This window comes from Biomphalaria glabrata, chromosome 5, assembly GCF_947242115.1.
Source record: "Biomphalaria glabrata chromosome 5, xgBioGlab47.1, whole genome shotgun sequence".
NCBI classification, from domain to species: Eukaryota; Metazoa; Mollusca; class Gastropoda; family Planorbidae; genus Biomphalaria; species Biomphalaria glabrata.
The window spans coordinates 11,494,214-11,519,213 of record NC_074715.1 but is presented as its reverse complement, the minus strand read 5'-3'; the positions used below and the strand labels follow the sequence as shown (position 1 = coordinate 11,519,213).

The following is a 25,000-nucleotide window of genomic DNA, read 5'->3' as shown; positions in this document are numbered from 1 at the left end:
TATCATTAAAAGAATTTCTTTAAGCAACACCACAGTTTAAGGTCACTTTGGCGGCATGAATTATAACATTAAAAGCTTCTAATGTAATTCTTTGCAAACGACATATATACAGTTTGTGATAAACATCGTCACAGGCTCTGACAGGGTGTAGTGATGTGTGCTGCAAACTGCATAAGGGGCCCGGCTCCTTATTTTTCCTCAGGGTTGACCCACAAAACCTTTCCCATGTTTGAGTATAGTTGCAAGGCGCAGAGTTGAGTTTTGAGTTCAGTTTTCATTCTGCTAGGTGGGTAGCAATACAAGGCTAATGAGCGCTTCATGCTTGAAGCTTACTGGTTTAGACGCCAGTTACTCACCTTCACCCCTTCTCCTGTTAGTGAGAAAATCTTCGCGGACCCAATATTTGAGCCAGACGTGAAAGATCAAGAAATACACGAGAAACTGCTCTATGCAAAAACTTTAACAATGATACTTAAGGCAAATTAATTAATAAAAAAAAAAGGAAAGTTTCCCCTTTCAGACCTTGCGATCTATGGGGCAGATGATTTAAGGTCATCTGTTTCTTTGGCCAACGGTTAACGAGCAGGGTGTTATGTGGCCAGCACGACGACCAACCGCCTTTACTTTCCCAACTAAAGTCAGGTACCCATTAGAGTTGGGTGGACTCAGGGGCGCCCTAAAAATCTCGAAATTCAAAATCCCATCCGTCACCGGGATTCGAACCCAGGACCTCAGGTTCGTAAGCCAAGCGCTTAACCATTCGACCACCGCGCCCCCAAATTAATTAGTTAATTAATATGTAATGGTTGGAGCACTAATTCATAGAACAACACATTCCTATTTGAAACATAATATCCATAGCAACGAATGATAAACTTACAAAAAAAAAACACATTTCTAGTGTGTTTGGAGATTCCATCAATAAATATTGTTATTTTATTGGCTTAAATTTGAATTTTATCAATAAAAAAGATTGATCTCTATAACTTAATGCGTAGCTTTAAATCAATTTTTCACTTTTCAACTCATTACAGATAGAAATTAGTTTAAATAAAATGTTAATGAATTTGCTAAAATTTGCAAGTTTAGCAGGGGGTCTACCGAAAACCAGAAAACATGACAAGGGATCTACGAGACAACAGATTTTGGGAACCACTGCTTTAAATCCTACATGTAATTCTAGAAGTTCTTATTCTGTCCCTGCTAGGCCATCCATGGTATCCGCAAGTTAGTAATTCTTCTGCTTACAGTACTTTCATAGCCCCTCGAGAGCATCTTCCGTTACCTTTCAAGGAAGATATTGAAAATTGTTGGTGAGAGTAGGCAGCCTTGTCTTACTTCAACAGTGGTTTTAAACCAGTCACCAATATTACTGTTGAAGTACACCGCACTGGTGGCCTCCTTGTAGAAGTTCTGGATAACTTTAATTATGTTTTTATTTATGTTGTACTTTTCCATTGTCGCCTAGAGTGCTCCACGCCATATTCTTTGTGGTGCTCTCTTGAAATCAATAATGACATGGGAAATATTCTCTTGGAGTTGGAGGCATTTCTTCGTATTGAGAAATACCATAAATACACACTATCTGTTTTAAATCGTCAATCCACATATATTTTGTTGGCATGAATTCCAACATAACTGAAATACAGAGACTTAACTTTAGTCCTTTTTTTTCATAAATCTCGATCTAAGATTATTTCTAGAACCTTCTGGATTATTGTTTCTACTAAATTTATTATTAATTTTAGCTTCCCTTGACCTTCATATGTTAATTTTAGCTCTTTACGTTGGTTATATTGTAATTAAATCACTTGTTTTTGTATTTCACAACCTCGAGAATTCCGCCACATCACACTATGATAATTAGCTACCCAGTGTCTCGCCTAAGTATGTCCACATCACCTACTATTTGTAACTTATGCCTAACTACTCAATTTAATATTGCATTTTCAAGATTAGAAAAAAAAAGCACAACTCTTGAGTTCTTTCAATACAATTTTATTCCGATTTTTTAGCTGTTGACTTGGAGGCTGAGTGACTTGACTGAATGCTTTTTGACTTGTAAGACTTGAGATAAAAATTGAGAAACAGTAACAGATGACTGGAGACGTAGAGTAGGGTGAATACGTTGACCCATTTAGGATATCCGCATGGACCAGTGAAAAATGTTCCAATACTACGTATGCAAATGCATATAAACTGAATCTGAAACATAAAATAGATTTTAAAAATATTTACATTAAATTAGGGTAGCATGCTACGCTACCATACTACAATGAACTATAAAACTATAATAACATTGAAAAAGTGTCATTTTTTACTATTTTATAACAATTGTATGCATTAAAATGACTATTTTTTAGCGGCCGCGAAAAAGGAATAGACGCAATAAGTTTTGTGTGGTCTGTCTGCTCGTTCGTCCGTCCCGTTTAGACCTCAGAAACTAGGAAAGGAGAGGAAAATTTGACATAAAGATATTTTAAACGTTTCAAAGTTCTGATGCAACAGCTACTTTTTTCTTGTCTGAAAGTAAACCATTTAGTTTTTTAAAATTAACTATGCAAGCAGATTTTCAAAAAATACACCACTTTTATATGAAACAATTCAGTGCTTTGTGAACATAAGAAATAGAAATCACCAATTATTTATGCATTCGGGAGATCAAATTTAAAAGTGCGCTTATTTTGATACACGATCGAATATTTTTTAAAATCCATTTGTAAAGCGCAACTTTCATTCTTATGCATGCTCAGTGTAGTCCAATATAGAGGGAACCTGTTGGGTAGAGGTACGTATATAGGAGACTTCCGTGATTTTTTTTTTTAGTGATCAGTTAATGCAGCTCTGCTTTCAAGAGAGTTTGATTTCAAATTCTTATACCGAAGAGTTAGAAGAGTTTTATTATTGATGTCGTGTTGTCCTGTTTGCTTAAAAGTAAAAAAAAACGCCAAATGATTTTTCGAAATTTTATTACTTTTAAACGATCAAAATAAGACCATGACTTCGATATTCCTGGTCTATTGGTGAATTCGACGGGGGCTGTCACTGAGTTTGTGTAATCTTGTTTTATCTGACTTTCTTTCCGTTGTCTCCAAATAAGAATATTTCATATAATCTATACAACGATAGTAAACACTTGGTAAGCTTAATCCGCATTCATATAAGAATAATGGATATAGAACATGTCATTATTGACTAAGAATATAACAGACATAAAACATAAGCATAGGACATGAAATGTGCAGACACGTGACAGAACAGATACAGACATAGAACATAACAGATATAACATATAAAAAAATAAGACGTGGGACATCATTGATATAACAGTCTTTGAACATAAGACTTATACCATATAGAACAGACATAGTACACAGACACAGGACAAAGCATACACTTATTTGAACAGAACAGAATCATCACGATGTACTCACTATTTGAAATTGCGTAAGGTAACGCTTCCACCAGATGTACTTGTGCAGGTGTGGCCCCATGGCCGATAATCCATAATATGTGTACATAAACACGTGAACTAAGCAGTTGAAGCTACCACTGTATAGCTCTAGTGGATATACAAAAGTGGGCATTATAAATAATTATAACCAAGATAAGATATTAATCAATTATTAAATTAAAGAATTTGTGTTTAAAAATATTGCCACTACATAAGGCTATATTATCGCGCTATTTTTACTTTGTTTTAATTTTTTTTTAAGTACAAGTCCTTTTTTTTTTTTAAATACAAAACGGCTGTTAGAAATTTGCATGTTACATCATATAATTAACATGTATCAATAGTGTCCGGTGAAAAAATAGAATGATGAAATCGCGAGAACTAGATGTCTGCATCCACACCAGAACCCCCACCTATTAGTCTAGTTATGATGAAATGAAGTCTCCGGACAAAATTCAGAATAAAAGATTAAGAAAAGGAAATTTCATATATAAATTCCTTACACTCACAAACCTATGGTTGAGGTAGAGTATTTATTCATTATGGAAGTAAAAAAAAACACACAAAATCCTATAAGTAATATTATGTAAATATCACCACCTTGCTTGGTATTTTTCTAAAAAAAACAAAAACGCATGCGCGTTTAGCATCAAGTCAAGACATTCACTTTGTTCAAATGACTGTCTTGCTTTGAGATTCGGTTAGAAAACAATGGAATTTGTTTACATTTTTGTTTTCAGTTTCTTCTGGGTGTGTTAAACAGTGAGGGATATAAATAAAGTAAATGATCATAAAATAGTTTTTTTTAAAAAAGCTGATTGGTCAAGTGGTCGTTTGGTTATGGCTATAGGACCGCACGTAGTCATTTACCATTAAGTACATAGATACTGTACACTTACTTTCACCGCCTGGAAGATACTTGGCGACATACCAGCACACAACCACCATAGAACTGTGATGATATATGTGCAGAAATGACAACTGGTTGTTCTTCTTACGGGCAATAAAAAATGCCTGTAGAAAGATGTTAATTTATATATATATATATGTGAACATAAGAAATAGAAATCACTAATTATTTATACATTCGTCCACATATATGTGTATAACATATATATATATATAAATTTTTAATTAAGCTGTCAAAAGAGTTGAACTAAAGCTCTTTAAATTCTAGGCTTGTAAGCCTGATTGGAATAGGTACTCTGTCTGAAAGAGGCCCAAGCTAATATCCATATTTAACACTGCTACTTTCAATGGGTCGGACACTCCCGAAGCACGTACTAGAATGGGTGGTCGAAGGCTGAGCACACCGGGAACCCCCGTCATTTTCCTATAGTTAACCAAACTAACCGTGCAGAACTCGCCATTGATGGCACAGTCGTTTGAGGAACGGCGCCGGGATTTTACAAGGTCTTGCAAGCTCTCTTACAACTCCGCACTGTGCAATGGGAAAGCTCTTGCACTTCCTTAGACATTCCCACAAGAGTCTTGTGTTGCTACTCATTTAGCCTAATCGCTTCCTCTAGCGATTGTTTCCACCCGAATGCCGCAATAAGGCAGGGTAGCGTAGCCGGGTTACCCTAACCTCATGCTAGGTCACGACATGATTAAGTAGTCGAGTGCCCATTTAGCATACGAGCCACATGGCGCGTTTTTTAAATTATCTTATCTTATCTTATATGATACAGACGTTACTTCAAAAAAGAAGATGATTACGTCCTACGCGTCATGAATTTAGTCATGCATACTAATCAATGACCTGAATTTTCCCAAGTCACTGGTTTTCTTGCCTAACTCAGGCAACCCATTCCATACTCTAATAGCATTAGGGAAGAAGGAGCACTTGTACAAATTTGTCCTAGCATATGGAACGAGGAATGTGAGTCTCCATTTGTAACCATAGTTAGGCGTACGTAAATTAACGATAATACGCACACCTTGAATGCTAACAGTTTTCGTAAGTAATAGGTATGCTAGTATATGATTTGGATAGATTATTAGAGATATCACGAATCAGGTAGATTTCCTTTATAACAGTCAAAAACAAATCATGTGGATACGCAGGCCCAGTTGGGACCTACATATTTTGCCACATCGAACGCTTAGCCGTTGTCTGCTGGGGTGTTTATCTAAGTTCTCTTTTTCTGTCTTTGGCGGAAGCTCTCGTGTTGGTCTCGCGAGTTTCGTGTCGTTGTCTCTTTCGGACGCCATTTTGTGTAAAAGTGCAGTTCCCCTTTCAGGCCTTATAAACTATAGGGCAGATGATGTAAAGGTCATCTGTTTTTGTGTCCCACCTGTTAACGAGGGTGTCTTGTTGCCAGCACAACGACCAACCGCCTTTACTTTTCCCCAACTAATGTCAGGTACTCATTAGAGCTGGGTGGACTCGGAAAGTTCCTAAAGTAAGAATCCCAGTCTTTACCAGGATTCGAACCCGGGATCCCTCGGTTCGGAAGCCAATCGCTCAGTCACCTCGTCTCGTACCACGATAATAGTAATCCACAAAATGTTTTGTAATATTTACAAATATTATTCTAGTGATTGACTCAACTGTGTCTAGAAGTTCCACAATCTTTGAAAAGAAATACCACCAAGCAACTTTAGCTTCCTGCAAAAGAGATGCAAAGAGATATTACAACTTTGCTTTCATAATTAAAAAACATTATAGCATATAAATTATAAAAAGTGTCATATGTTTATTAACAATTTAAAGAGGTTTTTTTAAATATTATTATTAGATAATGTGTGCTTTTAATGTAAACTAGTTTTTATTTTTACAAAGTTTAAATCTGTCTATCTGTCTGTCTGTCTGTCTGTTTACTTTTCTTCTTTCTTGTACAATTTTTGTTCACGTTTTTTTTTCTTTCACACTATATCTTAAATAAGTTCAAATTTTGAACAATTATTTCTTCAAGCTGACAAAACAAGAATCACTTTAAAAAAAAAAGCAACAACAAATAGTTCATTATTTTGTTTGGTATCAAACAAGGGAAAGAAATTGTACTTGACAGATGTGGCGGTATAAGTTGAATTAGTCCCATTTATACTTTGCGTAGAGAATTGGGTCAAAAGTTTGAAACTTATAGCAAAGAAAAATTTCATTTTCATAAGCACCTATCTGGCACAGTGGTTAGTTTATTGGCTTGAGGATACTAGAGCCCTCAAGTTCGAATATGTGTAAACAAGTCGTACAGCTTTATATATAAAATACATTTATTATAAAAGCTGTCACGGCAACCTTCTCTTAGATTCTCCCCTTCTTCCTTCCCTTCCCTTTTCCCCAACTGGCTTTAACAAGTAATAGGATCATAACGCATTGAGAAAAATAAAAGCATGATATTGCACTTAAAAAAAAAATTGCTAAAGATACTTCTAATCGCACAGATTTTTTAAAAAATGTTAGTCTATATCTATTACGAGATTAATTACATGACTAAATCAAACTAATTTATAAAAATTTAACTTATTAAAACCTTTCATTTTCTTCTGTAAATAACTTGTCTTAAATCAAGGCAAATGTGGCTGTGAAATGTCTTTAACGACTCAAGTCAGAAAAAAAAGCGAAAAGATTACAATTTACAGCTAAAAGTAAACATAATTACCCTCAATCCAATCTCTGTGTTTTCAGTGTTGACTGGATGACAAAGTATGGATTGATTACTTTGGACTGCGAGAATAACCATCTGTGAAAGTAACCAGATTTGGCGCATTGTGCACGATAGCATAGCAATAATGATTGTTAAGTATAAAAATAAAAGACAGTATAACAAGAGTTCTTAAACTAATGTTATAGAGTAAACTAATGTTATAGAGTTCTTAAACTAATGCTATAGAGTTCGAAAACGAATGCTATTGAGTTCTTAAACTATTGTTATAGAGTTCTTAAACTAATGTTATAGAGTTCTTAAACTATTGTTATAGAGTTCTTAAACTACTGTTATAGAGTTCTTAAACTATTGTTATGATTCCAACATCGTAAACAAAAAAATCTCCAATACTTATAATTCTTTAGGACCAAACTAACAAAGTGAACTCTGACCTCTATACACATGTACAATGATAAAATGACCAATGCTAAGTTGTAGACCACTAGCAGATGGGTGACATTCATGGGGCTTCGTTTTGCCATAAATGCTGGACCTTGTTTGACCATCAGGAGGTAGAGAAAAACAATGGACAGGACACCGGTCAAGTTGTTCATTAACGGCCAATCACTGACCCGAGGATCTGAAAGACAAATGAATATTGACTTTATCTTTAGAAAGCTTAGATATAAATTAATTTACTCCGTCCGTCTGTCTGTCTGGGTGGACTATTTTACACTGCTTTTCTCTCACTTCCAGTTCTACGATCAAAATGAAATTGGGCACAAATATTCATTATCGATGATAATATATCAATCAATTATTAAAATTAATTCATTTTGTTTTATATTACAAAAATGGGAGATAAACTTTGCTATAATGAGAGTTACGATAGCGATTGAACGGTGCTATCCTTTCTATCAATATAAGCTTTTTATCTATTAATATATACTAGTCAAAAATTTAAACTTGAGAAAAAAAACGTTATAAGGGGAATAAATCCGCATATACATCCACATCTCTCATTAAGTTGCATTTATTCCCCTTAGTTCGATCTCAAACAAAATAAATAATTACCAATAATTAATTAACTATTAGGTAAAGTATTTGATTGATTCATGTTTCTACAATAAATAGTTGTGCAAAGTTTCAATTTGATCCGAGAATGGAAACTGGCCAAAATTCAAACTATTTCAGACAGACAGGGTGAGTTGTTATAAGCTTTACAATAAGACTGAACAGCAGACGACAGGGTGCGACAGTATGTGAAGTCTGCTGACCGGCGTTGGTGATGTGACTAAGAGCTGGAATCATCAATAAAGGAGAACTTTTTAATTTTATTGCTTCTTTTTTTCTTTCTGTTATACTTACTCTTATTTCTCTTTTTTTCTCTCTTTCTCGCTCTCTTTCTTTCTTTATGTTGTTCTCTCTCTTTTTTCTTTATTCACTCTTTCTTTTTCTATAATTTTTTCTCTCTATTTCTCTCTTTCGTTCGTTATTTTCTTTTTTTCTCTTATCTCCCCTCTTTCACTTTTACTCTTTCTTTTACATGTTTATCTTTCTTTCTTTTTTGTCTCCCTATTCCTTTTCTACCCTATCACTGTCTTTCTGTATCTTTGAATCTCTTTTTTTTATATTTCTCTCTTTCTGACCCACACTTTCTTTCCCTTATTTCTTTCTATTTCTCTCTCCATCTTTTCTACATCTTTCTCCTGCTTTGATTTTTTTCCTCACTATATACAATTCTTTCTTTGCTTTTTTTTATTTCCTCTCTTTCTTTCTCTATTTTTTTTTCTCTTTAATTTTTCACTTCTCTATCTTTCTTTCTCCCTACTCTCTCTCTCGTTTCTATCTTTACTCATTCTCTTTTTCATCTCTTTATTTTATCTATCTCTCTTTTTCTCACTTTCTTTCTCTTTCTTTTTTTTTATCATTTTATCCAATGATAATGATTGGAATTAGTTTGAATAGATGAAGATGATAATGATTATGACGATAAGAACAAATATAATAGCATTGACATTAACGATGAATTGAATGGTGATTGTGCGTTATGAAGGTGTGATTGCTTATTTTGGCGACCACTTGGTTTGAGGATGGTGAAGAAGATGAAGAATTTAGTAAATAATTTAATTTAAAATAGAATTTAATCATGAATGAAGAAAGGAAAGTGTAATTAGTTAGTCATGTTGAGGAAGAAAAAGGAGAAGAAGACTGCTGATGCGGATGATGTAAAAGAGAATACTTGAGTATCTTACCTCCGTAGAATACATCTGGGGATGTTAAGTTATACTTCTCGTTTATAGCTCCTACGAGTTTCTCCACTCTAGAGCGACTTGTGGACTGTTCCATTTTTAAAGGATCTGATTGGCTACGTCTGCTAATTCAAACAATTAAAGGAATTGGATTTAATAATGATAATTTTATTTGACACAGACACGAGATGATTAAATTGTTTTTAGAAAGCAAGATCAAAATAAGACAGATTAATACATGAAAATTAAAGAATCAAGGACAGTGGTGTGGAACACAAACTCTAAGTAGCCTCCGTGGGCCAGTCGTGCTCAAAATTTTTTATACAAACTTACATATTTCATACGATAGAAACTATTGAGAATTAACTATTAAATGGTGTTTTAAAAATTGTGAATACATTCACACTGTAAGTATGCATATATAGTCTATTTCTGTTTTGACCGGGGATGAAATGACCGGGGACGAAGTGACCGGGGATGAAGTGACCGCTGATGAAGTGACCAAAGATGAAGTGACCAAAGATGAAATGACCAAAAATGAAGTGACCGGAGATGAAATGACCGGGGATGAAGTGGCTGGGGATGAAGTGACAGGGGAATAAGTGACCAAAGACGAAGTGACCGGGGATGAAATAGCCGGTCATCATTTTTGTATGGTGTGGAAGTTTTTATAACTTAATCCCAATAAAAAAATTGTCTGCCCACTAATCTCGTCATGAGTGAACTGCGGATTATAGAATAAATCGATTTCTTCTCTTAACTAGCAGAAATAAGCAGACGACAAGATTCAAATACATGCATTTTTACAATTCCTCTTTTCAGCTTGCAAACTCTTCATGGGGTCAAATGACTAGAAAAAAAAAGGATGGTATTCGGGTGTTCACGGTTCTCGTTATCGGCTCTTTCCTTGAAATTTGACAGTTGATGTTTATCTAAGGGGAAAAAAATACTATTTTATTGGCTCCTCCACTGACTTGCAAAGCTCTAGCTTGACCATTCTAATTTAAAGTAGAGGCCAAATAGAACAAATAATTTAAATTTGAATACAGGTCTAGACAAACCTTTATCTTGAACAGACATACGTCAGCGTGTTGTTTGTTTCGCTTGTACGACCAAGTCATTAAAGAGTTTATTAAATTAATAGACTTCGGTACTTCAGGAGCATTTTGCGTATTATCTTCTAAGACTGCATCTATAGGACTATAACTAGAATTTTAAATACTCTGAGAAGACTTCACCAGGATATTGTTCATTGGGGGGCGGGGTAAATTGTAATGACTTGATAGTAAGACGCCTCGAGGTTAGGACAAATCGGGCATTCCCTTCGTGATGTGATGGCACATTAAAAACTTAGAACGGAAGAAAGCTTCGAGATAGAGTAACGGACACGGTGCCCTCTTGTAGTAGTGCTTAGGAAAGGTTTTTTTTATGTCTGACCACGTGGACTTTGCCCTTCTTGCTTGAAGAAATCGTTGTATTATAAAACCGGACATCTTATTTATTTATTTCTGTTGTCAGTGTTATTTATACTCGCGACTTTATATATGAACAACATTAACAACATATTAAATCACATTAGATGTGCAACCTTCTCAACGGAAGTGACAACCCCCCAACAAAATATATCCTTCATTAGTTATTAAGAGCAAAATAATCGCTCCTACAACACAGACTTTGGCTCCATAAACGAGGAGTTGTCTTTTTTTTTTCTAAAGTACTTTTTTATAATTTTCTTGCTTTAATTTTTATTTTCTCACTGACATAGTAAAAAAAAAATTTGAATCATTTTTTTTAGACAATTTTTTTCTTTTTCCTATCGAGCAGAAATGTGGCCCATAAGCTTGTGCTTCTTGACAACACATTATGTTCAAACTCCAGAAAGATCATTCTAGAATTACTTTTAAAAGTTTAAGCTCAGTTTTCCATCTATGGACTCGGGGGCACAAACCATGTTAATGTATTTTTCTTTTAATGAGTACCAACAATACCTTTTTTTACATTTGGCCGCCCAATAATCAACGGTTTAAACAGAATCATTACATTAGATATGAACTTTTGATAGTCCGACGGTTAGAAAACGGGGAGGATGTCGGATTACCGAAAACGTCGGATTACCGAAGGTTCATCTCATCTTTGCCTGATGTCCCATCTGGCCACATCCAGGCCTACTCGGCTCAGGATGAGCCTCTACAACTGTCCCCATGTCTTGCCCATCTGCTGGGCATCTGCTTCCAAATCGCGACGCCATGTATTCCTGGGTTTACTTAAAAGACTTTGACGGAATGTGTCAAGAACGTTATATTTATGATGTAATAAGATGTTCCCCAAGACATTAAATGGTATAAAATAAACAATAGACGGAATCGAAACATTGACCTAAAATTACAAAATTAGATACTGTAAAACTCCTTGTTCCATATGCTAGGACAAATAGGTGTACGAACGCTCCTTCTTCCCTAGTGCTATTAGAGTATACAATGGGTTGCCTGAGTCAGCCAGAGTTGGAATAGTTTAAGTCATTGATTAACATTCATGATTAGATTGACCTAGAGATACACAAAGGACATAAGCATATTTTTTTCTTAAGTAAAGTCTACATTTTATAAGATAAGATAAGAGTTTATGCCTAAACACAGTCGAAAAATATAAGTACTAAAATATTCAGTAATTGCATCAATAGGCTACGGCTCCGTGTCAGGTTACTGAGTGTGTTTGCATACTGAGTGTGTCGGATTACTAAGTGTCCGAGTATCAAGAATCAACAGTAATTAGAATACTTACAATGTTATGAACATTAAACTATGAATGTTTCGTTTGCTACCTTATTTAAAAATCATTTGTTACAGTAGATTTTCCAACTAATATAGATAATAAAAAAAATTTAAGCCCCAATCAATTTTGAAAAAAAAATATGTGATTCTAGATCTAGAAATGTATGTAAAGCATGGCTCTAGAAAAAATAAAATGTTAGGCTGTAGGGCAACAGTATAAGTAACAAACGAAGAGTTGAAGCCTTTAATAAACTAGGTGAATGTTGGACTCATTACATCATTAGAAGGGGCTATTGTACGTTTTATATTTTGCGAATTGTCCAGGCCAGAGCTATACAAATAACAAATATTCTGAGCCTATAACTATGAGGGCGACAACTTTATGAGAAACTTTCTTAAAAACAAAACAAAAAAAGAAAATAGTGAAACAAATTTTGAAAAAGTAGGTCAAAGTCAAGGCAGCATAACTCTAGTCTACCGCATTCCAAAAAGCAGACTTTGGAACCTCTTACTCCCCTTATCATTAGATCAACAAAGTCTCGACGTCAGATTTCAAGATTTCACTTCATTTTGTTTGGGGGTGTAGACTTCATTTATGGACACTCCCTGCTTTCACTAGAACGAGACTTTTGGGCAATGGAAACATGGGCACAGGCTGTAGGAACAAAAGCTGTCTAAGGTATATTACATCCCCACCTCCTCTAGGATTACTGGGAAATATGGACAAAATTAATGTAACAATAATTTACAACTTACAATTCATCACCGATCGAAAAAGTCAATGACTTCCGATTTACTAGAGAAAAATAGAGAGGGGGGGGGAAGAGAGAGATGTAAATGAATGACAAAAGAAAAAGAGAGAAAAAAAGAGAAAGAGAGGCAGGGAGATAGCTAGAAACAGAGTGAAAAGGAGAACGATATGAGAAAAGAGTTAAGAGGGAAAAGAGCTAGAAAGATAGCAAAAAATGAGAGCTAAAGCAAGCGAAAAGATATCTAGAAAGAGAGAAAAAGAAATAGCAAAAAAAGAAGTTCCAAAAAGAGCAAGAAAGAGAGAGAAAAGAATGGGAAAGAGAGAGAAAAAGAATGAGAAAGAAAGAGAAAAAGAATGAGAAAGAAAGAGAAAAAGAATAAGAAAGAGAGAAAAAAAGAATGAGAAAGAGAGAAAAAAGAATGAGAAAGAGAGAAAAACGAACGACAAAGAGAGAGAAAAGAATGAGAAAGAGAGAGAAAAAGAATAAGAGAGAGATAGAAAAGAATGAGAAAGAAAGAGAAAAAGAATGAGAAAGAGAGAAAAAAGAATGAGAAAGAGAGAAAAAAGAACGAGAAAGAGAGAGAAAAGAATGAGAAAGAAAGAGAAAAAGAATGAGAAAGAGAGAAAAAATAATGAGAAAGAAAGAGAAAAAGAATGAGAAAGAGAGAAAAAAGAATGAGAAAGAAAGAGAAAAAGAATGAGAAAGAAAGAGAAAAAGAATGAGAATGAAAGAGAAAAAGAATGAGAAAGAAAGAGAAAAAGAATGAGAATGAAAGAGAAAAAGAATGAGAATGAAAGAGAAAAGAATGAGAAAGAGAGAAAAAAGAATGAGAAACGGAGAGAAAAGAATGAGAAAGAGAGAAAAAAGAACGAGAAAGAGAGAGAAAAGAATGAGAAAGAAAGAGAAAAAGAATGAGAAAGAGAGAAAAAAGAATGAGAAGAAAGAGAAAAAGAATGAGAAAGAAAGAGAAAAAGAATGAGAATGAAAGAGAAAAAGAATGAGAAAGAGAGAGAGAAAAGAATGAGAAAGAAAGAGAAAAAGAATGAGAAAGAGAGAAAAAAGAATGAGAAACGGAGAGAAAAGAATGAGAAAGAGAGAAAAAAGAATGAGAAAGAGAGAAAAAAGAATGAGAAACGGAGAGAAAAGAATGAGTAAGAGAGAGAAAAGAATGAGAAAGAAAGACAAAAGAATGAGAAAGAAAGAGAAAAAGAATGAGAAAGAGAGAGAAAAGAATGAGAAAGAGAGAAAAAAGAACGAGAAAGAGAGAGAAAAGAATGAGAAAGAAAGAGAAAAAGAATGAGAAAGAGAGAAAAAAGAATGAGAAAGAAAGAGAAAAAGAATGAGAAAGAAAGAGAAAAGAATTAGAAAAAAAGAGAAAAAGAATGAGAAAGAGAGAAAAAAGAATGAGAAAGAAAGAGAAAAAGAATGAGAAAGAGAGAGAAAAGAATTAGAAACAGAGAGAAAAAAATGAGAAAGAGAGAAAAAAGAACGAGAAAGAGAGAGAAAAGAACGAGAAAGAGAGAAAAAAGAATGAGAAAGAAAGAGAAAAAGAATGAGAAAGAGAGAAAAAAGAATGAGAAACGGAGAGAAAAGAATGAGAAAGAAAAAGAAAAGAATGAGAAAGAGAGAAAAAAGAACGAGAAAGAGAGAGAAAAGAATGAGAAAGAAAGAGAAAAAGAATGAGAAAGAGAGAAAAAAGAATGAGAAAGAAAGAGAAAAAGAATGAGAAAGAAAGAGAAAAGAATTAGAAAAAAAGAGAAAAAGAATGAGAAAGAGAGAAAAAAGAATGAGAAAGAAAGAGAAAAAGAATGAGAAAGAGAGAGAAAAGAATTAGAAACAGAGAGAAAAAAATGAGAAAGAGAGAAAAAAGAACGAGAAAGAGAGAGAAAAGAACGAGAAAGAGAGAAAAAAGAATGAGAAAGAAAGAGAAAAAGAATGAGAAAGAGAGAAAAAAGAATGAGAAACGGAGAGAAAAGAATGAGAAAGAAAGAGAAAAGAATGAGAAAAAAATTGAAAAAGAATGAGAAAGAGAGAAAAAAGAATGAGAAAGAGAGAAAAAAGAATGAGAAACAGAGAGAAAAGAATGAGAAAGAGAGAAAAAAGAATGAGAAAGAGAGAAAAAAGAACGAGAAAGAGAGAGAAAAGAAGAGAAGAAGAAAAAGAGTTTTGTATTGGATGAAAAGAGTTTGATGCATTAGAACATTTATTTAGAAAGATTGTATTTAGTTCTATTTCTAGAGGACCAAACACAGCACACATATGGAACATGATTTAGATTAAAAAAAAAAAAAAACAATTAGTCAATTGATTACTGGTAATTAATTATTTTGTTTGATGCCAAAAGGGAAAATTAATCCTTCAATATACACAGATATGGCTATATATGTAGGGTTTGGTCCCTTTGGATAATTGTACATGTTATTTCTCTTATCAAGTTGAAAATTAAAACAATCATTTATTGCAGCTAAAAAACATGAATCTACTAGGTCAATTAATTACTAGTAATGTATTAATTATTTTGTTTGATACCAAAAAGGGAGATTAATCCGTCAGTATTAAGAGATATAATTAAATGTGTGGGGTTTTATTCCCTTACATAATAGTACACATTATTTCTCATACACCCATTCTTGGATCAAATTGACACTTTACAGAACTATTTATTTTACCTAATAAAACATTAACTTATTTTTTAAAAAATAACCAATTTAACAAGTTTGTATTCACAATTAATGAATTTGTTATCGAAAAAGTGAAACAAATGTTAAATTATTGAGAGACATAGTTAAAATGTGAAGTTATATAAGCTTTGTTTTTTTAAGTACTTTTTTTTATTTTGCTTGTTTATTTTCATATAAGATCATCATTTAGTTTTGTTTTACAGCAAGAAATCATGCGGCCCTTCAGAACTAAATACGTCCTAGCCCCAACTTCTGCAAGATGGCAGAGCGTTCGAACATCGTCAGGACAGTCCGAAGTCCATACAACTTAAACTAAATAATAAAAAAAAAAGAGTCTGATTGAGCTAAGTTATGGGAGGTTGTAAATTACTGTTCGATTTCAAATCAGTTCGATCCTGGCTCGTCTCTCGTGTCGATCAAACAATATCCATGACTGCAGTGGATTTATGCATTTACCTTATCACCCGTCCAATAGACTCGGTGTTAAACCGACCTCCAACACTTCCTGTATCCATGTAACGACAATGAAATGGGGGGGGGGGAGAGAGAGAGAGAGAGGAAGAGAGAGAGAGAAAAAAAGAAAAGAAGATATGGATATATACGAAACTAAAGAAGTTTGAGTATAAGCTTAGCAACAGTGGTGTAGCTAGGAATTTGCCATCATTTTGGGGCCCGGGGGCTTGACACCTTTGGGGACCCCTTGTATTGGGCGTTATATTTAATATTTAATGTAAAAAAAACCCACTCATTTGGGGGCCCCCTGAAGTGGGGTCGATGGAGACTTTCAAATATCCCCCACTCCCTCCCTCCACCACCACAGCTACGCCTCTGTTTAGGAAACGAGAAATGCAAAAAGAGTTGGTCGTGTTTTTCCTAACCATAAGCCCAATCTCGACTTGCGTTTTGAACTTTCATTCACAATTGACAGCGAACATAACTAACGGGTTATATATAGCTCGTTCATCGTGGTTCGATGATGACCACTATGTCATCCAGGGGGCCGAGGGCTTTGCACTGGGGTTTTATGCCTCCTCGTGTGGCTGGTGAGACCTATGTGAGCCCGGAATGTTCGGCTACACACTGAGTAGGTTATTCCAGCTGGAGCTAGTGTCATTGGCCTTGCTTTTCTTCTCTGGCGTTTTTCTTCTGCCAGCGTTGTTCTCTTTTCCACAACTAACGGGTTATTGACATTAACAAGACTGCGGGGGGTGGGGGGGGGCATGTGGACACAGCATAGGGAGAAGTTTTAAACTAAAGGACTCGCCGAGTGCTATGGTCCAGTCCTCCAAAACCAAAGTACTGAAGTAGTGAAAGATCACAAGAAAATGTCTTTTAATACTAGTATGTAACACGTATTGGTATGCCCAGTGCAGTCAGGTCCAATCTCTTATGCGAGCAAGAGGTCGGAGGGGGTATTCAACTCGGGATTCGAGCTAAGCCTTACATCGCCCGCTGCTAGGATATAACTAGATCTACACATCTCTACTCATTGTAAGAGTAAGTTTTTTTTTTATAAAAAATTAAAACCTTCGCATTAGTGATATCTTTAAACAAATATATGCACTCCTAAAAGTGAGCGCAGGTTTAAAAAAAAAACATTTTCATATTAAACCCAAGGTGAAAAATAGCTAATTATGCCCCCCGTCTCCTCCCAGCCGAAAAAAAGAACACTTCCAACAGCCCCCCTCCTCTTTTGTTTCATTTCTTCCCCTCCCCACCAGTGCGCGTTTTAATGCCCCCACAAATACATACCCAAAAAAGCCAACTACAATACAATAATAAAATTAATATTTACTTTTGAACAGAGAATGATCCTTATAACTCTCTATTTCACAAATACACCGAAGCTCCCAGCGAAAATTATCCTCTAAATTACTGAATGGACTCAGGCCTGTTTAGGGGGGAGCCATGATAGGACATAGGAATCCTACCACTTGTGACGACAGTAGATGAGTTAGGAACCCTCGACACGCGTGTTTGCACTAAATGACGAGTCTCCATTCCTCCCGATCTCATGCGAGGGTGTATAGAAAAGGGGGGGGGGAACGATATACAGCCGAGTCGAAACTAGTTGTCCCAGAAGGGGACTGACTTGTTCCAAAGGTTGCTATAAACGCCCTGAGAACAACACCCGCAGATAGCAACGCTGAAAACAAGTTCTGGATCCGCCGTGACCTTTGACACGTATCAACAATATGACATAGCTCAACTCTGGTCTAAATGTACAAACGAGAGGGAGGACTAAACCAAAAAAAAAAAAAAAGTTTGTATGCTAGAGAAGAAACACTCCAACCTGCGCCAGAAAGGACCTAATTGAGATACTTCGGTTGACTGGTTGAAAGGTCACATGGTGCCCTAAAAGTGGGTGTGGTTATTACATGAATGCCTTGTGCTATAGATCGATTAGCCCTGCCCCCACAAATGCACCTACTCCATTCTCTATTACGCACACACACACACAAACACACCTCTACCCAAATACCAGATGTTGAGAGGGACGCAACTCGTTGTTATCTTTTGGTCTACATTTGTGCAGTGAAGGATCGCAGAAATCGATCACAGGCAAAAAAGACAAAAAGAAAAGCAAAAAAAAAAACAAAAACGAACGACTGGTCTCCATACTTAGTGTGCGTGAGTGTGTGTGTGTGTGTGCGTATGTGTGTGTGTGTTTTAGATACCATTTGTAATTTTGAAACCTTTGAAATTGACTTGCTTAGATTCCGAGGTTCAAACAAAATTAAAACTATTAATTCTTCGTTAGAGGTCCTTACACTTCTATATGGCTGTGAGACAGTTGGACACTGAACGCTTCACGCTGGAAGAAGAAAAGAAGATTTCAAGCCTTTGAGAATAAATACTCAAGAAAATTGCAGGGTATCACATAGTAGGGAGGGGGGGGGGAATAGTCCGTACACATAAAAACCAACAAAAAAATGGAGGTACTACTCAATAGAAGAGGCGAAAGCAGAGCTTGTTCGGTCATATTGTAAGGCTGGCTCAATGTCAACAAGCACAATATAAATATCCTTTAAAAAAAAAAAAGTTTTGTAAGGGAAAGAACTCCGCACTTACAACTATATCTTTTAATATTGTATAAGTTAATTCCCTTATTATCAAACACGTTATCAATAACTAACTGACTAATTGGTTATTTTTTATAATTTTTTTAAATTTATGTTTTGTTTGGTACAATAAATTATTGTTTAAAGCTTCCATTCGATTCGAGAATGTGTGTGGGAGAAATAATGTGCCCCCATTATCTAAGTGGACGAAACCCCACATAGTTAGCCATACCCAGGCGCTTTATCTACCTGTAGTCTATTCATTAAATGTAGTTTGTTTGCCCCTATTAGTCTCTTGTCTGGTAAGCGATGCAGTTTTAGCAACATAATTATAAGAATAAAATTATATTAAAGTAGCGCTTTCGTTGTTCTTAATAATAAATATGTCACTAGAAGATCTATTATATGTGTAACTGTTAACTGTTAATGTTAGGAAACTTGTGTAGCTTTGGGTTTTCAAAAAAATAGTGATTAAAAACATTTCATGTGCGGATATCATCATCTTTCAATTACAAAGCACATTCCTGTCTTCCTCCATACGAAATGTACATTTCCAGCATGATTGCCTTTGCGATCAGTCACATCCAATGGATGAAATCCTGCTTCTTGTCTGTCTGAATGCTTATCGTGAACATTGCGTGATTTTCTACAATGCTAATAACTGTAAAATTTGCTTAATATTTAAAACATGGGGACAGAACTCCCGTTAAAAAAAAAACATAATACGAGCACACGTTCTTGTTCCTTAAGTCAATACGTACTCTTCCCACAGGTTGAGGAACACAGTTTTACAAACACTTGAAATATACCTGAAGTTCACAGAATACCAGGAGGTCGACTTCCACAAGACATTCCGTATGGTGATATAACAGAAGGCAGGAGAGCCGCTGGTTTTCCTTTTTCACGGTATAACGATGCATGCTCTTTTAACTCTTTCTCTCCGTAATTATTTACCACATTCTGGTCGAATCAACGCTGGTATCGTCAGTTAGGAGAGAAAGAGTTAAATAGACACTAACAGCTGAGAAAAAGTGGCACTGGATAGTGTTAGACACTTAGTATTTTTAGTTTATTAAAGACGCACCATAATTGACGGACTTTGAACGCGACTAGTGACGTTATGTTTGAGTTGGGTTAGAGGCTACTTAGAGAGAAAATCAGTTGGTGATATGATTTCATAAGGGTAGGAAGTGTTTATTGACTGAGACATCAACTGTGGCCTTTTGTTAGATTAAACTTAGTATAAACTATAAACTGTTCAAAGGTGTTTGGATTGATCTCTCCACTTGTTAAAACTAGATGTTTCTGTTTTGCTTGTTGGTTAATCGCATTGAAATACACCCGCACAAGAAACCCAGGCATCTTCAGAGTAATCTGTCGAAATCAATTAACTACAAGACGAAATAGGCATCATCACAACAGATCCACATGGAGAGCGAGCATAAAGGAAAGGTTACGGATTGCAGATGCCCACAACAGTAGTAGAAAGAAGGGTGAAAGTGCAACGGCTCCTGATAATTACATAAGCCCAACCTGTGACAGCAGCTGTGTATCAAGGATTGGCCTCTTTAGTCACACAAGAAGCTGCAAAAGGAGATGGTATAATCTCGGGACGTAAAATGCCACATATAAATGTTTACATGTTAAGCAGACGTTGCTTCTAGACACCTGCGTCATCGTAATAATAATCCTTTAAACCTCTCGCGGAAATCGGCAAGACTTGCTTCTATTGGGCGACTGAAATAAACATTTGATTTAGTGATTCGCCTTTTTATCCCTTGACTGACACCAAGGACCGCTACTGCGTAAAAAGGGTGTATCCCTAAAAATAATTTCTCATCAACCTTTGCTTCATTATTGTAAAACTAAACAAGGGAAATAATCTCTCCTTCACATTTAGTTTACTTTATTTAAATTGATTACGCCCCTTTAATTATTTTTGTTATAAGTCATCAATCTTCAAAACGAAAATGTCAATATATATACTTACATCTCATTATGATCTCATGGTTAATGTCACCGTTTAGGCATGGGAAATCTCATAATTTGTCGGGGCATCACGCAAGATCTGTCAACCGTCCTTCTCCATTCATGTGTCTTTTGCCTTGGATAGAACCTTCTTCAGTGGCAGGCTCGTCCATTTTCTCATAGGGTCTTCTCATAGCTTTTTCTATCTGCCTCCTTTTCATTTTCCTGGTACTGTTCCCTGAAGGAAGGCCTTTGAGAGCCCCGAAGACCTTGTAATATGGCCATAGAGTTTTATTTTGCGTTTTTTTTTTTACAATAGTTAGCAGGTCATCGTGGGGGTCCGCTGCAGTAACCTTGTCTCTAATCTCTTCGTTTAGGATTCGGTCATTAAATGTGATACCTAGGATCCTATTGTGGCATTAACAATATCAAACAAAACGACACTTTATATTTCTAGGTTGGAATATTATTTTTGCGGTCTGTTCTCATGTACGGCAATATCGCACGAAGTTACTACAATACATTGAACCAGTTTGTAAACAAATGTTTTACATATAACGGATATTCCTTCAGAGTTAAAGATAGTTTACTTCCTAGTCCAAACCTCCCGCAGGACGAAGGGGGATGGGAGCGGGCAGGGTTTGAACCCGGGACCATCTATAAATACAAACGACAGTCCAGCGCGCAAACCGCACGAACAGGCAGTGTTGCTTAAAGAGTATACAAAGTTCTTTCAATCCAATAAACTATAGTCATTTTGGTTAGGTTTATGTTATGGTTGATTTCTATGATGAATGTTATTCACAGCAATGTGTCCTTTGGTTACACATTTAATTTTTAAATTTTGATTCTACAGTGATTCAAATGTCAATATTTTTTTTAATGTCGTTAATCTCCTAAGTCATTCTGTACACCGGATGCACCAAAAAGGTTAGGGCCTATGCACACATTTTTAGAACTACTGAATCAAATTTCATAAGCTCTTCTATATGTAGCACAAAATAATTTCAATATGTAGGTAGTATTATCTTATCTTATATAATACAGACGTTACGTCAAAAAAGAAAATGATTACGTCCAACGAGTCATGCATTTGGTCATGCATATTAACCAATGACCTAAGTTCTGCTAAGTCGTTGGTTTACTTGGCTAGCTCAGGCAACCCGTTCCATGCTCTTATAGCGCTATTAGACTTTTATGCTATGACTTTCAGCTTTTTAAAAAACATAAATGGGCAACTTACTAGCGGTAATGAAGTTTAATACTAAGATTATATGCCACGCATCGGCAAACCACCGAAATTATAGCCTAATACTTTCGTATTTAGTTTACAACAGTGAAAAGCGAGAGGGACGTGGGTGGAGGACAGAGGCGGATCTGGAATAAAGTAAAACTAAAAAATTAAGTAAAGTTACCCTTTCAAACATTGCGATCTATAGGGCAGATGATGTTAAGGTCATCTGTTTCTTTGGCCAACGGTTAACGAGCAGGGTGTCATGTGGCCAGCACAATGACAAACCTTCTTTACTTTCCCCAAGTACCTATAAGAGTTGGGTGCGCCCAATAAATCCCTTAATTCAAAATCTCAGTCTTCACCGAGATTCAGACTCGTGACCCCAGGCTAGGAAGCCAAGCGATTAACCACTCAGCCACCAGGGCCCCCCTGGAATAAAGTAACGGTGGATCTAAAAGCTAGAGAAGAAAAACGCTCATATGTAGGCGTGTTACCGAGAGAAAGATAAAACCCAATTCCAGGCTTTTAGTGAAATGTTTTCAACAGCTGCAAACGTGCCTCTCTGTCAAACTCTATGCAAGGACAGAACATAAAATAAATTAACATCTATGCATTTTTCCGCAATCACTTCCTTGTCAATTATTAAGTAAGGGGACAGCAATGCGGTTTATTCTTATGTACAATGTGCATCACTTCTGGGCTAGAAAACGAAAGCACACACACAAACACACACATGCCTACATACACACTCATATATAAGTTACAGAATTAATTAATCGGCTTCTCGGTTCTATCTTGAAATATTTGATAGACTAAAAGTTTCTTACAAAAAAAAAAAAAGTAGAATTTTTAGGCAAATGTTGGCTATATAAAAAGTATTTAAAAATTGCAAACCAAAAATCTTTTGAAGAAAATTAACCGCTGCCGATCTAATTTTGAAAGGTACTTAGTGGTTCAGTCACAAGGTAAGTAATAACAGTTGAACATTCATATTTTTTCGTCCATCACAAGTGGGAAAAATAGTGATGAGTGGTAAACAAATCAGGCAGTGCGGTTCTACATATAAATCGCTGTAGCATAGTCTTGTTTTAAAATTGTATTAGGAACATACACATTCTATAATGTATTAAATAAGGTTCACTATATTTACATATGTAGAGACTAGACCAAGATTAAGCTGGTTAATTTCTAGTTTGTATTCAAGAAGTCTAGCGAAGTTTGTTGATTTGTTCCAGAATCTGTTTTTTTTTCCTTTTGAGGCTTAAAGAAAGAACTTTTACTTGCAAAGAAAACAACTGAAAATTGACAAACTGTTTTATTTCCCTTGCATGTGTTCCAGTCTTTGTCATTTCTGCAATAAAAACTAGATTCTAAGACTTGAAAGAAGATGGGGGGCTGATGGCTGATTCAGCAGACAATGGAAACCCCGTTATTTTATTTGTTTCAAAGAGTCATTCGCTTGAGTCATATACCAGAGTCTCAGCCGTTGCGTTCTAGCAAAAGCGAGCGGTCCGTCACAGGGACGTGGGGGGAGAAGGGGGGTGAGGGATGGGCAAGGTGAAGGTCATAATGGGATGTTGGCGTGTAGGACCCAGTCCTGGGCGCCAATGAATTATTAACCAAGATAGAAAGATTCTCAGTTCCCACATAATGCTGTCCTTTCATTATTCATTCTTCATTCTGTAGAGCGCCCCCCCCCCTTTTCTCTTCTCAACGCCCTCCTTTGCCCCTGCCCCTAGGCCGCTGCCTTTCCCTTCCCTCCGCAGCCTTTGCTGTAGCGACAACCCCACCCCCACCCCTTAGTTGTTTTTTTTTAAATTGAATTGTTTGTGTGAGTGAGCTTGCTGTTTGTATGAGTGTGTTTGTTCAATGTGTCTGTGTGTGCCCGCTTATAAAAGACGACGGACACGTACAAAGAACGCGTTAAAGTCAAATCACGATTATTAAAAGAAAAACTGCTTTAACTCTTTCTCTCCGTAATTATTTACCACATTCTGGTGGAATCAACGCTGGTATCGTCAGTTAGGAGAGAAAGAGTTAAATCGTTTCACTAGTTCAGGTCTGTTGAATCGTATTGTTAGAGGGCTGTAACTCCAGACAGCGTATCCAAATCACCATGCGGGCGTATTAACTGGTCGTGGCGTCCGAGCATCGGGCTGTCGTGACGATGGTCCGGAGCTTGAACCTTGCCCACGTCCATCCTCTACCGCCTTGCGGGATGTTTGAAGTGAGACGAAGTTATTATTTCTTAAGTTGACAGAAAATATGCATCAATGCATGAACTGAAACATAAACTTAAATTAACGTTTATATGAACAAAATAAGCATATATATTTTTATTTACTGGTCACAATTAAATTATAGAAGTATACACAACTTTATATTTAATCACAACATGCTAATGGATAACAATATCTAGATTAATGATTTTCTGTTTGCTCGAGGATTAAATCACATCTGATCTCCTCAGTTTCTCCACCTGCAATACAGATGAAACAAAAAAAAAATATATATATAATTCATTTTGTGAAATATTTGGACAGTAAGTATTTGAAAAGTGGTAAATACACTGAACATTTACATTTTAATTAAAAAAGATCCATATAAAGTATTTGAAAGCCCATTTTTGGTGGAATTTCGTTTGATCTAAAAGAAAGCCTAGACCAGTAATCGGAGACTGCGACTTTCAAAATCGCATGCGGCTCTTTGACTTCTTGGCTGGGGCTCTTCCGCGAAATGTTTATTAACTTACGTTGTAAAAGTCAGTTCAACATTTTCAAAACGCCAATTTACACAAAAGAGCAGGGCAGGCCCTAACAATTGCGAGGCCCTATGCGAAATGGCTTGCGCGGGGCCCAGTCAGGGTAAGGATGAGGATAATAAGTACAAATTCAGATTTTGTATTACAATATAAATTCGGCCTTAAATTACATTTGTATTAAATGAAATCTGACAATTAATGCCGTTTTTTTTATCTTGCGTAGATATGGCGTTTACTATATAGAATGACACCCCTATATGACAATTTTGTCTATTTTTAAGGACATTTTTATGAGTTTTCAGGACATTTTTATGAGTTTTCAGGATATTTTTATGAGTTTTCAGGATATTTTTATGAGTTTTCAGGATATTTTTATGAGTTTTTAGAAGAGTTTAATAATTTTATGAGATTTCCAGGAGCTCCTGCTAAAATCAGGAGGCCGCGGAAAATCTTATAATATATAAGTTTTAATTTA

The 25,000-nt window shown here is 35.7% G+C and overlaps 1 protein-coding gene across 2 annotated transcripts; it reads right to left on the bottom strand.

Annotated features, from left to right (window-relative positions):
* Nucleotides 1-1,981: 1,981 nt before the first annotated feature.
* Nucleotides 1,982-17,506, bottom strand: LOC106062435 (elongation of very long chain fatty acids protein 5-like). 2 transcript variants are annotated; one of them, XM_056030931.1, is made up of 8 exons: nt 17,296-17,506; nt 9,300-9,421; nt 7,497-7,684; nt 7,060-7,140; nt 6,009-6,065; nt 4,354-4,468; nt 3,435-3,562; nt 1,982-2,205 (listed from the first exon to the last, which is right to left on the bottom strand). In XM_056030931.1, the coding sequence occupies exons 2-8, from the start codon at nt 9,391-9,393 to the stop codon at nt 1,999-2,001; spliced, it is 870 nt and encodes a 289-aa protein (XP_055886906.1). In that variant the 5' UTR covers nt 9,394-9,421; nt 17,296-17,506; the 3' UTR covers nt 1,982-1,998. The 2 variants fall into 2 exon arrangements, with proteins under 2 accessions (XP_055886906.1, XP_055886908.1); XM_056030933.1 differs by having other exon boundaries at nt 9,300-9,418.
* Between the last annotated feature and the right edge of the window lie 7,494 nt (nt 17,507-25,000).

Excerpts from the sequence above, each read along its gene's own strand:
- LOC106062435 (XM_056030931.1), bottom strand. The coding sequence starts at position 9,393 with ATGGAACAGTCCACAAGTCGCTCTAGAGTGGAGAAACTCGTAGGAGCT. Across the intron at positions 6,066-7,059 it reads ACACAGAGATTGGATTGAGG|GAAGCTAAAGTTGCTTGGTG; the intron begins GTAATTATGTTT and ends TCTCTTTTGCAG. Across the intron at positions 3,563-4,353 it reads GTATCTTCCAGGCGGTGAAA|AGCTATACAGTGGTAGCTTC; the intron begins GTAAGTGTACAG and ends TATATCCACTAG.